Below are 13,691 nucleotides of genomic sequence, written 5' to 3'. Positions count from 1 at the left end.
CTTCGGGGTTAAATTAATTGGGCAAAATACATAGATTTGAGTTTCCAGAAGTCAAACAAAACAAAAACAGAAGAGGTCCAAAAGAAGTTGGTGTAAGCTGGTTTAGAGTATTTGAACAAAGCCAAAGCTTGGTGTCTAGTACTTGGTCGACTAGTTCTATAAGGAATTTTGACTGTACTTTCTGGGGTAGGACAAAAGGAAAAAGTAAAGACTGTAAAGATGGAGACACATGCTCTTGAGTAACATGTTTACTGCAAGAAGACACGTCAAGTTAGTTAGAGTAAGTATGCTCAAGCAGAAATTAATTTTTGAGTTAGGCTCGATATAAGTTTTGAGTTTTGTTTCTGTGAATTTGAAACAAGAAGTTTTCAAGATAGTAGTTTTCTTGTTCTTTAAATTTGATGAATATTCTAGAATTTATAGTGTCTTAAATCAATTAGGTTTCATTTTTCTACTTAAAGAGAATCTCATATCAAGGATTTCAAAATCCTGTGTTTGACCACCTTATCTTTAAGACATCTCTTACAAAAATTGAAAAACATAAGATCTCCTGTAAATTGATTTTACCTAATTTCACGTGGTCTTACCCAATGCAAGAGTTGTTCTAGTTAAAGATAAAAACTGTATAGGTCCAAAAAAATATGACCGTGTCTATATGTATTGCGAGCTATACTTGCATCTTGCGAGTCTTGTACTCAAATACAGTAAAACTCGTTCTTTTATGAAATTATCTGACCAACCAGCTTATTAGAATGCCCTACTTATGTTTCTCTACTAATTAAGCAACACTACCAAATATCTTGTTGTAATTGCTCAAAAAGCCAAGTGGATAACACCTTGGATTCTAGTTTGACCAAATGCACAACTCCAATAAAGCCAATAAAATAAAGAGCTCACACTATTCCTCACTCTCTCTCTCTCTCTCTCTCTCTCTCTCTCTCTCTGCCATCGCCGTTAGAAGCTTTGAATGCTTCGCTTTTACTCTCTTGCCAGAGCCAGCAGAGCCACTCCACACCAACCATTATTATTCCTCTCCCACTCTTCTTCTTCCTCCACACCAACCCCAACACACTCCCTGACACTCTTTCTTCAATTCCCTCCCTCCCTCCTCCCTCTCTAGGGTTTGAACTTCGAATTCCACCCCTCTCCCGCCTCTTCCCCCGCCACTCTCCGCCTCCCGTCTCCTCCCCCAAAACCCATATCCCCCCTCCACTCTCCCACCTCAAAGCCTCCACCTTTAATCACTTTTATGCCTTTTTTTTCACTGGTTTTCTCAAAAACCCCAACAAAAAAAAAGGGATAAAAAAAGCAAGAGAAAAAGTGGAAGGGTGTTGTGATTGATGTTGGTGGGTTGATCACTTTACCTTTTGCCCTTTTTCTTTGCCCATTATCACACATGCCTTAGTTGCATTTCTCTGTTCAGTTCGAACATTTCCACCAAGAAACCTCCTCCTCTGTTTTTCTTCACAGCTTTCAAGCTTTCAGACTTCTGAAATTTTCATGGGATTTTATCAGACTTGAAAAAAATGGCGTTTGAGCTCTGTTTTCTGCTTCTTCTTGCTCCTCTTCTGGTACTCGCCCTGGACCCCGTTTTCAACGACGACGTTCTGGGCCTGATCGTCTTCAAGGCGGGACTTTCCGACCCGGAAGCCAAGCTCGCCTCTTGGAACGAGGACGACGACAGTCCCTGCAGCTGGGTCGGAGTCAAATGCGACCCGACAACCGGCAGAGTCGCCGAGGTTGTTCTCGACGGATTTTCGCTATCCGGGCACATCGGCCGCGGCCTTTTGCGGCTGCAGAATCTCCAAAGACTCTCGCTTTCCGACAACAACTTCACTGGGTTCATAAACCCGGATCTCCCACACCTCGGGAGCTTGCAGGTTATCGATTTGAGCCGGAATAGCCTATCTGGGTCGGTCCCGGAGGAGTTTTTCATGCAATGTGGGTCTCTCAGGGTGGTTTCTTTCGCCAGAAACAACCTCACTGGGCGGATTCCAGAGTCCCTGAGCTTGTGCCAGACTTTGGTGGATGTGAACTTTTCGTCGAATCGGATGTCCGGGAAGTTGCCGTCTGGGATTTGGTACTTGAGAATGCTTCAGTCGCTTGACTTGGCGGATAACTTGGTGGAGGGTGAAGTTCCTGAAGGTATTGAGAATTTGTATGATTTGAGAGTGATAAACTTGGCAAAAAACCGATTTTCAGGACAGCTTCCTGGGGACATTGGAAGCTGTTTGCAGTTGAAGTTGCTTGATTTTAGTGAGAATTTGTTTTCTGGAAGAATACCGGATTCGATTCAGAGGCTCAATTCATGCACTTGTCTGAGTTTACAGCGGAATTTGCTTGCGGGGCAAGTTCCGAATTGGCTTGGCGATTTGAAGAACCTTGAGGTGTTGGATGTGTCTGGTAATAATTTCTCTGGTGAAATTCCAAGTTCATTAGGAAATCTCGAGCTACTCGAAAAGTTGAACTTATCTAGGAATGGATTTACTGGAAGCTTGCCTGATACGTTGGCAAATTGCAACAATCTGCTAGCCATAGATGTTAGCCATAATCTGTTAGCAGGTAAGCTTCCTTCGTGGATTTTTAAGCTCGGTCTGCACAGTGTCTCGCTTTATGGCAACCGATTAGGTGGAAGTGAGGAGTACGGTTCATTGGCGTCAATGGCAGCTTCTAATGGAGGCCTGCAGGTCTTGGATTTGTCGTCAAACGCGTTTTCTGATGTGCTTCCATCCGACATTGGTGTTCTTAGTAGCTTGCAGTTTTTGAATATGTCAGGGAACCATCTGTTGGGTTGGATCCCAGCAAGTATAGGTGAATTAAAGGCGGCATATGTTCTCGACTTGAGTGACAATTGGCTCAATGGAAGCATTCCTGATGAAATCGGAGGGGCAGTCTCACTCAAGGAAATAAGACTGCAGAAGAACTTTCTAACCGGGAAAGTTCCAGCCGAAATTGCAAAGTGCTCATCTCTGACAAATCTGTAAGCTCTCTTGTTCTTCTTATGTCTACTTCTTCGGTTATGTTCCTTTACACATGATTTATAACGAACGGTAAGCAACACCTGACTTAATTACATCAGAAAGTGCTTAACATGAAGATGTTTTCCGAATGCTTTTCATTTTTCCAATGTTTTTGTTTTCTGTTTTCTTTGGCAGTAGGTATATATAGTAGCAATGCTGAAGTATCTTACTCTACTTACAAGTATAGATGGAGCTTAAATTGGTCTGAATTGTTTTTCTTTTACGTGTTCGAATTATACAGGATTCTATCTCAGAACAATCTGACTGGCCCTATTCCTACAGTCCTTGCTAACCTTACCGATCTTCAATATGTCGACTTGTCTTTGAACAAGTTCTCAGGAGGCATACCGAAAGAGCTGACAAATCTTTCCCACCTCCTCTACTTCAATGTCTCCCACAACCACCTTGAGGGTGAACTACCATTAGGGGGATTCTTCAACACTATCCCGCCGTCATCTGTCTCAGACAACCCATCCCTATGTGGATCTGCTGTTACCCGTGCCTGCCCTTCCGTTCACCCCAAACCCATTGTCCTCAACCCTAATTCATCCAACCCCGTCCGTGGTTCTTCCGGTCCAACTCATGGTCACAAGATCGTATTCAGCATATCAGCTCTCATAGCTATTGGTGCAGCTGTATTCATTGCCATTGGTGTTATAGCTATAACGGTCCTCAATATGCACGTGCGGTCTTCATTGTCACGTTCTGCTGCTCCTCTTGAGTTATCAGGCGGGGAAGATTATAGTTGTTCCCCGGTTAATGATCCAAACTACGGCAAGCTTGTCATGTTTTCTGGTGACGCTGACTTTGGTGCTGGGACACAAGCCTTGCTCAACAAGGACTGCGAACTTGGTCGTGGGGGGTTTGGAGTAGTTTACAAAACAGCCCTTCGTGATGGGCGTTCAGTTGCGATAAAAAAGCTAACAGTCTCAAGTTTGATCAAGTCCCAAGAAGATTTCGAGAGGGAAGTTAGAGGACTTGGAAAGATCAGGCACCGTAATCTTGTGGCACTTGAAGGGTATTACTGGACTCCGTCCTTGCAGCTCATCATTTATGAATACATTCCATGCGGGAGTCTGTTTAAGAATCTGCATGACGGACCTGGCAAAACCTGTCTCACTTGGCGGCAGAGGTTCCACATAATTCTCGGGATGGCAAAGGGTTTGGCTTATTTGCACCAAATGAAGATAATCCACTACAATTTGAAATCAACTAATGTTTTGATAGACAGCAATGGCGAGCCTAAGGTGGGAGACTTTGGCCTGGCAAGGCTGTTGCCAACACTAGACCGGTGCATCTTAAGCAGCAAAATCCAAAGCGCGCTTGGGTACATGGCGCCTGAGTTTGCATGTCAAACGGTTAAGATTACTGAGAAATGTGATGTGTATGGATTTGGAATCTTGGTTTTGGAGGTGGTGACTGGAAAGAGGCCTGTTGAATATATGGAGGATGACGTGATAGTACTCTGTGACATGGTGAGGGGAGCGCTCGAGGAAGGCCGGGTGGAGGAATGCCTTGACAAAAATCTCCTTGGCAATTTTCCAGCAGAGGAGGCAATTCCGGTGGTAAAGCTGGGTTTAATATGCGCGTCTCAAGTGCCATCAAATCGCCCGGACATGAGTGAAGTGATCAACATTTTAGAACTCATCCAATGCCCTTCAGAAGGCCATGAAGAATTAGAATAAATTTAGTTTACAGATTGAGAAAATGAACTGGTAATCGCCATGTTCCGGTGAAGATCAATCCGGTTTTGTTTCAAGCAAAAGCTAAAAGAATACAGAGTGTTGGAGTTCCATCTCCATGTCTTCAAATCCGTTTTTCAGTAATGTATTTATTTCTGTATTTTTTTCCCTACTTAATTCTATAGCACTTTTAAGGTGCCGGATTGCTTTTCACCGGTTTGAAATGGAACAACTTAATTAGGGTTTGGGTTGAAGATCTCTGAGTGTAAGCAACAGTTGACTCAATCTGTCTCTGGACCTGTGTTCGCGTGTTACCTACATGTCATCGAGCTATTTTTGGCGTACGGGAAGTGTATGCAAGTTTTTCTCTGGTTCTATGTTTCATAGTGTCCTTGGTTTTTTACCAATAGAGAGGGGAGATTCGAACGCATGATCAATATTAAAAGGAGATACTACTAGAGACTAAACAGGAGTTCGATACTTTCACTAAAAGATAGTGCATCAAAATAAAGAAAATATGTAAAACTTTAGCAATGATTTCTAAACTTTGGACCTTGTCGCTATCTCCCGACGTTAACATAAATTGAAAGTTTATAAGAGTTAAAAGACATTCGAAAGTTCAAAGACAAAATAGAATAATGGTTAAAATTCATAAAAGCTAAAAAACCAAATTAAAAGTTCAGAAGACGAAGTAGAATAATACCCATAATTTTCCTTCTAAGGCACTGCAAAAGATTAAAAGAAACATCATTTTTTGCAATTTTAGGGAAGAGAATTTTTAGCATGTCGGGAACATTAGCCATTGAATCAAGTGTAATAATATAATTAGTTGAATTTTTTTTTTCAAGTTTCTAACTAATTATATTATATTACACTTGTACCGTTTCGTTTTCACAACACACTGAAAAATTTGTGGAAGCTAGGCCAGATTGCTTTATTTATACTCTATTTTTTTTTGTTGGCCATGCTACTCTTTTTAGTCCTACTACTAGGCCTAATTACGGTATCTTTTTAATCAAGTTAAAGAATTTGTAGGTGAAACGTGGTAAAAAAAATAAATAACTTTTATCATTCAAAATTAATATCATCATGTGCGTACTCCACTGACCCTAATCAAGATTAGTGTGTTATTTAATCTTTCTCTTAATTTGAAAAGCTTTGTGTCTTCCTGCAAACGTGGTGAATAATAATTAACACTTAGATGTGAAGCTTTTGTTTAATCAAATGGTGTTGGACCCGAGAGGGGAACCTAATCAAACGGCCTTTGGAACATCATGAGACCACCTCACATGGGTCTCTCTCTCTCTCATCCTCAAAAGCCACTTAGAAGCGCTTTTCCAAAAGTGATTATTCGTAATGCATGGCAAATTGGCAATCATGCCATGTCCTGTACATTACAATAAGAACATTTTGATTTATAATCACGCAACCAAAACAAACAAATAAACCACCTTTTTAATAGTAGAGAGACTAAAGTGCAACCGGTTGTATATTCTGTTGTGTTTTGTGATGGATAAACTAAAGAAAAAGATAAGCATAAGAGAATATCTCCTCGGCCGGCAAAATCTTGAGTCCAATTGCGTGTATATCTCATTTTCTCTATCTCTCGTCATGTGAGAGTAGGAAATACCATGAGTACATTGTAGAATTTCTCGTAAGAATGCAAGTGCAACCAAATCTAAACTAGTCAATGAGATTATCATCCACGCTAGAGTTTTTTTTGTCAAGAATCTAATACCAAAAAATTATAATGTATAAAATACACTAAAACATAATAAAATTTTCCCGAATTGATTAAGGCTAAGAAGATAGAGAAAAGAAAACACCACCTTGGAAATGGATGCATTTTGCGAGGAGAAAGTTGTCGGCTTTGCTTCTTGGTGTTTTTCAAGGAGGAACAGAATGAGTGGAAGACCCACCACGCTTCCACTAACGACCTAAATGCGTGAGTGAGACTCCTGTCAATGCAAAAACATCATACCAAAAAGTAATGTATTTTGTTCATGTCCCAACTCCAACGAATTTAATCTCTGTTAGGTTATTTTTTTAATGAAATTTTAAAAAATCAACACTTTACTAACCGGTTAACGACGAATAATTTTTTAATATGTCAGAAATATAGTCGGATACATTAATTGTAATTGGTTGAAATTTTTTTTAAGTTTCTAACTAATTGTATTATTACACTTGATGTATTGAGCAACATTTTCGACACACTAAAAATCTCTCATTACCGACTTATGATCCTTTTAAAGATATAAAAATATAGACACTGGAAGTCATCACGAACAGTTCTCGAGCCCTCTTAAGATCCCTTAAGCATTACTCAATCTCAAATCTCCCTCAAGTCTCAAGCCCTTGATTGATTTAATTCTGTTTGTTTCACTTCTCGTTTCAAGTCATTAGAATCTAAGAAAAATTTACCTACACTCTAAATGTCATTGCGGTGGTACCCAAGGAATACTCTTATACAACAGCGCGTTACTGATACGAAATACCAATGCAGTAACATTACGGGTACATGTAAGTCATCTAAGTATGTTTGGCTATGTTGTCGTACAGTTAATGTGCTCATAGATCATAAGCAAGAGTAAAAGGAAAGCATGTTTTGGAGATGAGATAGGGACGTGAGTGATGTGATGTCAACTTCAAGGGGACCAGGTGAGTGCTGACAAAAAAGGGGAAGTAGATAGTACCATATCGACTATCTGTATTCTCCAGTTGGGTCCCTGTTATCAGCTAGAACATGGGAACCAAATTGTAAAGGCAAAGGCATTCTATTCGAGCTGGGGTTTTCTTCTGTTTCCTCATCTGTTACTGTTTATGTTTGCTTTCCTCAATGCACAACTATAATTTGCAGCGTTGCAGGTACAGGAGGTATGATAATATAAGGCAAAAGTTTAGTGCCTAGCTTACAAGAAATTGCCTGTTGTATTTGGGGAAACCCCAGGAAGATATCGGCCATGTTTGGTGTGTAGAATTAGATAACTCGTTAGATTTAAGGTACGATGAAAAAAAAATGGACCACAAGTTTCAAAATATGTCAAAGTGAAAGGAATTAGATTGACTGGTCATAAAGAAAATATATATCTTCCAAACTCCCATAAAAATGGACGGATTGGAAATGATAAGTTTCCTTCAAAACGTAATGCATGTTCTACTTTCAACTTCGACAAAAATTTGAAAGTTGACTTGCATTTCTTCCTTCAACATAATCTAATGAGCTATTCAGTCCAGCTCAATCATAGACAACAAATGAGACCATCGTGTCTAATTTCTAGTTTTCGTTGTGTGATAATGTGATCTAGTATTTTTAGCTCTAACACCATTTCCCATGAGAAAAGTAAATAGACTAATCTCATACATGTTTTTTTTACCTTAACTTATTTTTTCGAATTGCTAAAGTTGTAAACGAAATTGCGCTACAGCTATGTCGTCACCTGAAAATGACATGTTATGTCCCGAGCACAATGATAAGTGAGCAAGAATCACAATATCTCCATCAGCACCCGTATGCAGTGTTAAACGAGCAAGGGTGATGGAGAAACTTCTTTTTGAATAGGGTTGTATAGCCTATAGAACGAGTCACGTAGAAACTTCCAAGTTTAACCTTGTTGAAATTAATTCGAAGTAACTGAACCAAGTGGAGCAAAAGTGTGTACTACTTTGGCCAAAAATATATTACCTCTTGCAATTACAGTAAAAATCAATCACTTACACAGACCTAATTCCTGGGATCTCAGTTACACGAAAACCGCTACTTTCAACAATGCAGTTTGTCAACAAAGGTTTTACATTTTGTATCTCGATTTTCCTACTTCGTTCTTTCGTACCTCGTCCTTCTTTTCTTCTTCTTCTCCCATTTTCTTCTTCCTTTTGAGTTGCTCTAAACTACCTAATCATCCCAATCATTATCCCACCCATCCTTGTTTGCGGTCCTCGATGTAAGGCCATTCGCAGAGATGCTTCCCAGATGCGTCCCAGGTGTTTTCACCGCATTATCGCCATCCCAATCATCATCCCAACCTTCGTCCCAACCTTCAGCCGTTTCCACAGCAGTTGCTGAAACAGATTCCGGCAATCCCATTTCGAGTTCCTGATATGGAACTCCACCTCCAGTACGCTCTTTCCTCTTCCTGACCAAGCAGCAAGCCCACGTTCCTCCAAAAATTAGCACCGTAATAATCAAGAAGTAGGCAGCATTGATCGGGGTCGCTACAGTCTCGAGTGAAGGGAAACGCATGAATAAGTTTCCTTCATATGCCAGAGGGAGAGGATCCATAAGAAGCTCACATTCTCCATTTCCAGAAGTTAGTGTTATTTTGGTGGTGCTTTTGCCCATATCAACTGATATATTGACCTGTAAAAGAAATAGTAAACAGATCGATTTTGATTATAAAAAGAAGGCCAACTTACGCCCCACATAACAGTCACAGAAAACACAAGTATAATTCCATGGTTAATTTAGGACATCAAATAATGAACCTATACAAGGCAGGTCAACAAACTTAAGTAAGGTCATGTATCCAATGGCAAGTCTTTTGCTTGGTATTATCAATTCAGCTGGTCATCAAAACAGAAACAGGGTTATCAACATTTCGGTTCTAAGGAGAACACCGGTAGTGTAGAATGTATGTCCCTTCTCATAAACTTTCCCATCTCCCTTCCGCTTATCTCAGCCACAATTCTAATATGTTCCCAACATTTTAAGGGATGAAAGTTCGAGAGAGGATAAGAGAGGAAGAATCGAATTGTTTTTTACCAGCTGGTGAGGGAGAAGAGAACTACAACAAAAAACCATCTAAAATAGTTTTTACTTTTCATGTTTTTTTATTTTTCATTTAAAAATCAGTCTGTTATTTTTCCTATCTCCCTTCCACTCTCCTCTCCTCTTTGTTTTTTTGTTAAGAAGAAAAACACGCTACCAAATGGAGTCTTATTGGTCATGTTTCTTTCCCTTTTTTTTTTTTACACATTCAGGCCAATCCAAAAATATTATACTGTTCCCACAGGAATTAACAAAAGATTGCCATTCTTGGGTTTGGAAAGCCACACAACAAAGAATAGTGCAAGACTGTGGTCTAAGCAGAAGGTGAAAACTATGTCATCACATGGCGACTTTCAAATTTTTTCTTTTTTCAGAAAAGAGAAGAAAAGATATATCATCACCACAAAAAAACAATAACAAAGTAGCAGAGTTATGACAAGGAATTCTCTTATGTGCCTAAACTTTTAACTCTTTTTTTGTCAAAGACTTTTGACTGATGGATACAACAGCATTTGCCATCCACTATTCTAAAAATCCCCGCCTAGGGCCACCTCGGCTCTGCCTAAGTGCTAGGCGGCTGGCCACCTCCCCAATTAAGGCCTAGGTGTTTGAAAATTAAGAAAGGGCACCTAGACTTGTTGAGGCGCTCGCCTAGCCCGTCCAGACTCACCTAGGTTGTGACTCACTTAGACAGAAAATAGATAACTTTCATTTTGCATTTTATTTTTTTAATAAATTGTAAGAGATTTGTTGAATACTCAAATGAACACACATTGTATACTTGTTCTCCGTGTTTTCATTATGTTCCAATACTTCGTAATATATATATATCATTCTATTTTGTAGTTTATGATAAAATTATGTATATTTTAAGTATAAACAAAGACTTATTTACACGAATATAATATATCTACTTAAATCCGCCTAGTCCACCTAGGCGCTAGGCCCCAACTAGCCGCCCAACTAACGCCTAGCATCTTTAGAACCTTGTTGTCATCCAACATTGAAAAGCTTCGATTATTATCCTATGAACATTGGTAGAATGCTATGATCTTTACCTTTTTATTTTTGTGTTTGAGGATCTCTAGGTCCTTGTTGGTATCATCTGCAGAAAGCTTTGCCTTCAAAGTGCTGTCTCCTATGTTTTGGACCAGAATGGCCACTTCTTTGGACCCTGTAACATGGGAAAAGAACAGAAAATTAGTGTCTTTTCATCTCACTAATAATTATGAGGTCAGATGGTATTGATTGATCTACACTACTCTAAATCCACAGCCAACTGGTAAGTCGATGCAATTTCACTAGGCACAAATGCAATTTAACACATCCAACTACCCATGCAAACTTAAGAGAATACCTCTCCCTCAGAGAACAGTTTCGAAAGATGTATACAGCTTTTGATACGTCTGACACTAAAAACTGAAACCAGGTCTAATTCTGCTCCTTATATTCATCAAACTCCGCAAGCCAGATTTTGTTTTTTAAGTCCAAACATATTTCAATAAAACACCCAAATCTAGGTCAACCGAACAAAATGAAAAAACAGCAATGTAAGGTAGAACTCTGGAAAAAGTATCTACTATTTATGTCACAGAAACAGTCTGCAAGATCACAGTATATACAACGACTGCATAAAAAACAAGTCTGATATGTAACTAACACAGTGGAACCTTTAAGCTTTTCAATATCCAAGATAAATCCCTAGATAATCTCAAAGTAATCTTATAGACATAGCGGTTTAGAACCCAAGGGCATTCATCTTTCCACCAAAACTGAAAATATATTCATGTTTTACTGAGATGGTTCAGATACAGCATCACGTTTATAAACTTCATTACCAAGGAGAAATGCCTTACTATCATGCCTTGTGTCATAGAACAAGCCAAGTTCTATGTAATTACAAATATATAGCCTGTACTGAATGGCAATGCCCTTCCACCCAAAAAAAAAAAGGGATAACAAGTAGTACTCTCAAGAAATGACTTTCGACCATCTGGAGCTTACATAAATAAGAAGCATTAATTTTTATGCAAAGACATAACCAACCAATCAATAATAAGTTCTAAGTTTTCATCTTTGAATTCCATCTCGCAACAAAACACATTTTCTTGCAAACCAATTAGTGTAGAATGTCAGTGAAATAGCATCAACAGTTCTGTGCATTACCACTATCGAAGCTCTTAATGCAAGCAATCGCCACATCCTTGACCTCACATTTTTTGATTACCCCATTACAGCTTTCCTTATCCTCTTTTGGCAATTGGGTCACATCATCATTCTTCTTCTTCTTCTCCTTCTCCTTACTCTTTTTCTTACCACCTTTATCCGCGGATCGAGTCACATTATCATCCTTTGACTTGTCATGAACCAGCTGAGGATCATCTTTAGACACCTTGTCAGTGTCCGGCTTTGGATCATCTTTCGCCACCTTGTCAGTGTCCGGCTTCTTCTTTTCTGTTTCCGGATCCTTCTTCAATGTCTTGTCAGGCTCCGGATCCTTCTTTTCTGTTTCCGGATCCTTCCCTTCACCCTTTTTAGTATCATTATTCAAGCCCCCCTTGGGGACCTGATCCACTATCTGTGTCGTAGTCTTCGTGGGTTGCGGAGTCTCCACTTTGTCCTTACTCGGATCATCAACCGGCTTAGTATCCGACCCATTTCCACCAGAACTTGACACCGTAGAAGGCAGCAGCGGACTCGGGACCGGAGAATCCTCCTTGACCTTGTCGTTATCCTATAATTTTCAAAAACAATAAAGTTCCAATTTTTTACCTTAAAAAAGTAAGAAATTCAGATTCTAGAGAGGGAAAGAGAGTTACTGGTACTGCCGTAGTGTCGTTTTGAGGCTCACCAATCAAAACTCTGTGCTTGGAGAGAAGATAAGAAGCATCGGAAACCTCGACGACGACGAAGAAAATGAAGAACACCGCCAGAAAACCGATTCTATCCATTCAATTCAGAATTGGATTCTCCTTTTCGGATCGGATTCAGCTTCTCCGCGGCAAAACCCTAGAAACTGATCCGAATCCCGATCCGAATAATCGCATTTTGGGGATAAAGTTGCAGGATTTATGAACTAAGATGAAATCTGCAGATTTGAGTGGAAACGACGAGATGGGTTAGAATTTGAGGTGGATTTGGATTGTGTTAGGGTTTTGAGTTTGGGGAGAATTGGGATTGTGGAAGGGTTGGGATTTCAGGGTTTGGGAATTTGGATCGAGAATTAGGGTTTTTGATTTGGAATCTGTGTGCTTGCAGAGATTTGACGCTAGGTTTGCTAGAGAAGTCAGCTTCTTCGCAGGCGCAGAGAGAGTCCAGACCCCAATCGGACGGTTTGGGACACGTAGCAAGCGAGTAATTGTGCCAACTGAGATACGAGGTGATGGTGGTAATATTAAAAAAAAAATTAAAAATTAAGCTGATGTATTTATGGGAGATTTTAAGGGATTTTAATTATTTTAATGAATCCAGTTGTATTTAATTAAGATTTTAAATAATTTTTTGAAATTTAATGTGTATTCAATTGAGATTTTAAGATAGTTTATTAAAATCCTTATAAATGAATTTTAAAGAAGTTTATAATATTTCAGGTGTATTTAATTATAATTTGAATTTCAAGAATTTGGAAAATGTGAGGAATTAGAGGAAATTAGAGAGATTTTGTAACATAGAATCTTTACAAATCAGTTAAACTTCATAAAAATCCATGGATTTATAAATCCATTTAAATATCTTAAATTCTCAATCGAATACACCAGTATTTGCTCCTAGCTATTACTGTTGTTTATTTATTCTAATATGTTGCTATTTTATGTGCAATTTGTCATATCTTAATGAATTTTAGGCGAAACAAACTAATAATTTGATCAACCACACCACAAGATGGTTCAGTAATTTGGAGACGAATTTCTGGCTCGTATTTTATATGGCACGTTATAGGTTCGATTCCTGACGCTGATGAATCACACAATAATAGCTAGGTAGAGACTCTCATATGGGAGAATGTAAAAGCTTACTCTTAATGCGAGCGAGACAAAATTGTGTTTGGTGTATATATATTTTGATACATAAGTAATTAGGCAGATATTATTAATGGAATTAATATATTTAATGATACATTAATAAAAAAAACGTTTTGGATTAAGAGATGGTTAAAACCTCTTAAGAAATTGTTGTAACTGATTCCATGATAGGAGGAGTGATTACCAAAATATTTATGCA

The 13,691-nt window shown here is 39.0% G+C and overlaps 2 protein-coding genes across 2 annotated transcripts; one reads left to right on the top strand and one right to left on the bottom strand.

Moving 5' to 3' along the window:
• Positions 1-944: 944 nt before the first annotated feature.
• Positions 945-5,052, top strand: LOC137723706 (leucine-rich repeat receptor-like protein kinase PXC2). Its single transcript, XM_068462899.1, has 2 exons — positions 945-2,980; positions 3,262-5,052. The coding sequence occupies exons 1-2, from the start codon at positions 1,527-1,529 to the stop codon at positions 4,703-4,705; spliced, it is 2,898 nt and encodes a 965-aa protein (XP_068319000.1). The 5' UTR covers positions 945-1,526; the 3' UTR covers positions 4,706-5,052.
• A 3,305-nt stretch (positions 5,053-8,357) lies between these two features.
• On the bottom strand, positions 8,358-12,824 carry LOC137723360 (uncharacterized). The gene is made up of 4 exons (XM_068462541.1): positions 12,290-12,824; positions 11,637-12,204; positions 10,529-10,644; positions 8,358-9,062 (listed from the first exon to the last, which is right to left on the bottom strand). The coding sequence occupies exons 1-4, from the start codon at positions 12,419-12,421 to the stop codon at positions 8,598-8,600; spliced, it is 1,281 nt and encodes a 426-aa protein (XP_068318642.1). The 5' UTR covers positions 12,422-12,824; the 3' UTR covers positions 8,358-8,597.
• Between the last annotated feature and the right edge of the window lie 867 nt (positions 12,825-13,691).

This window comes from Pyrus communis, chromosome 17, assembly GCF_963583255.1.
Source record: "Pyrus communis chromosome 17, drPyrComm1.1, whole genome shotgun sequence".
Lineage (NCBI taxonomy): Eukaryota > Viridiplantae > Streptophyta > Magnoliopsida > Rosales > Rosaceae > Pyrus > Pyrus communis.
This window is presented reverse-complemented; position numbering and strand designations above follow the sequence as displayed.

What these genes read in the sequence shown, in the direction of transcription:
- LOC137723360 (XM_068462541.1), bottom strand. Translation starts at nt 12,421, where the DNA reads ATGGATAGAATCGGTTTTCTGGCGGTGTTCTTCATTTTCTTCGTCGTC. An exon ending in ACGACACTACGGCAGTACCA is followed by an intron (nt 12,205 to 12,289) that starts GTAACTCTCTTT and finishes TGAAAATTATAG; the next exon opens with GATAACGACAAGGTCAAGGA. An exon ending in TCAAACACAAAAATAAAAAG is followed by an intron (nt 9,063 to 10,528) that starts GTAAAGATCATA and finishes TTTCTTTTACAG; the next exon opens with GTCAATATATCAGTTGATAT.
- LOC137723706 (XM_068462899.1), top strand. Translation starts at nt 1,527, where the DNA reads ATGGCGTTTGAGCTCTGTTTTCTGCTTCTTCTTGCTCCTCTTCTGGTA. An exon ending in TGCTCATCTCTGACAAATCT is followed by an intron (nt 2,981 to 3,261) that starts GTAAGCTCTCTT and finishes CGAATTATACAG; the next exon opens with GATTCTATCTCAGAACAATC.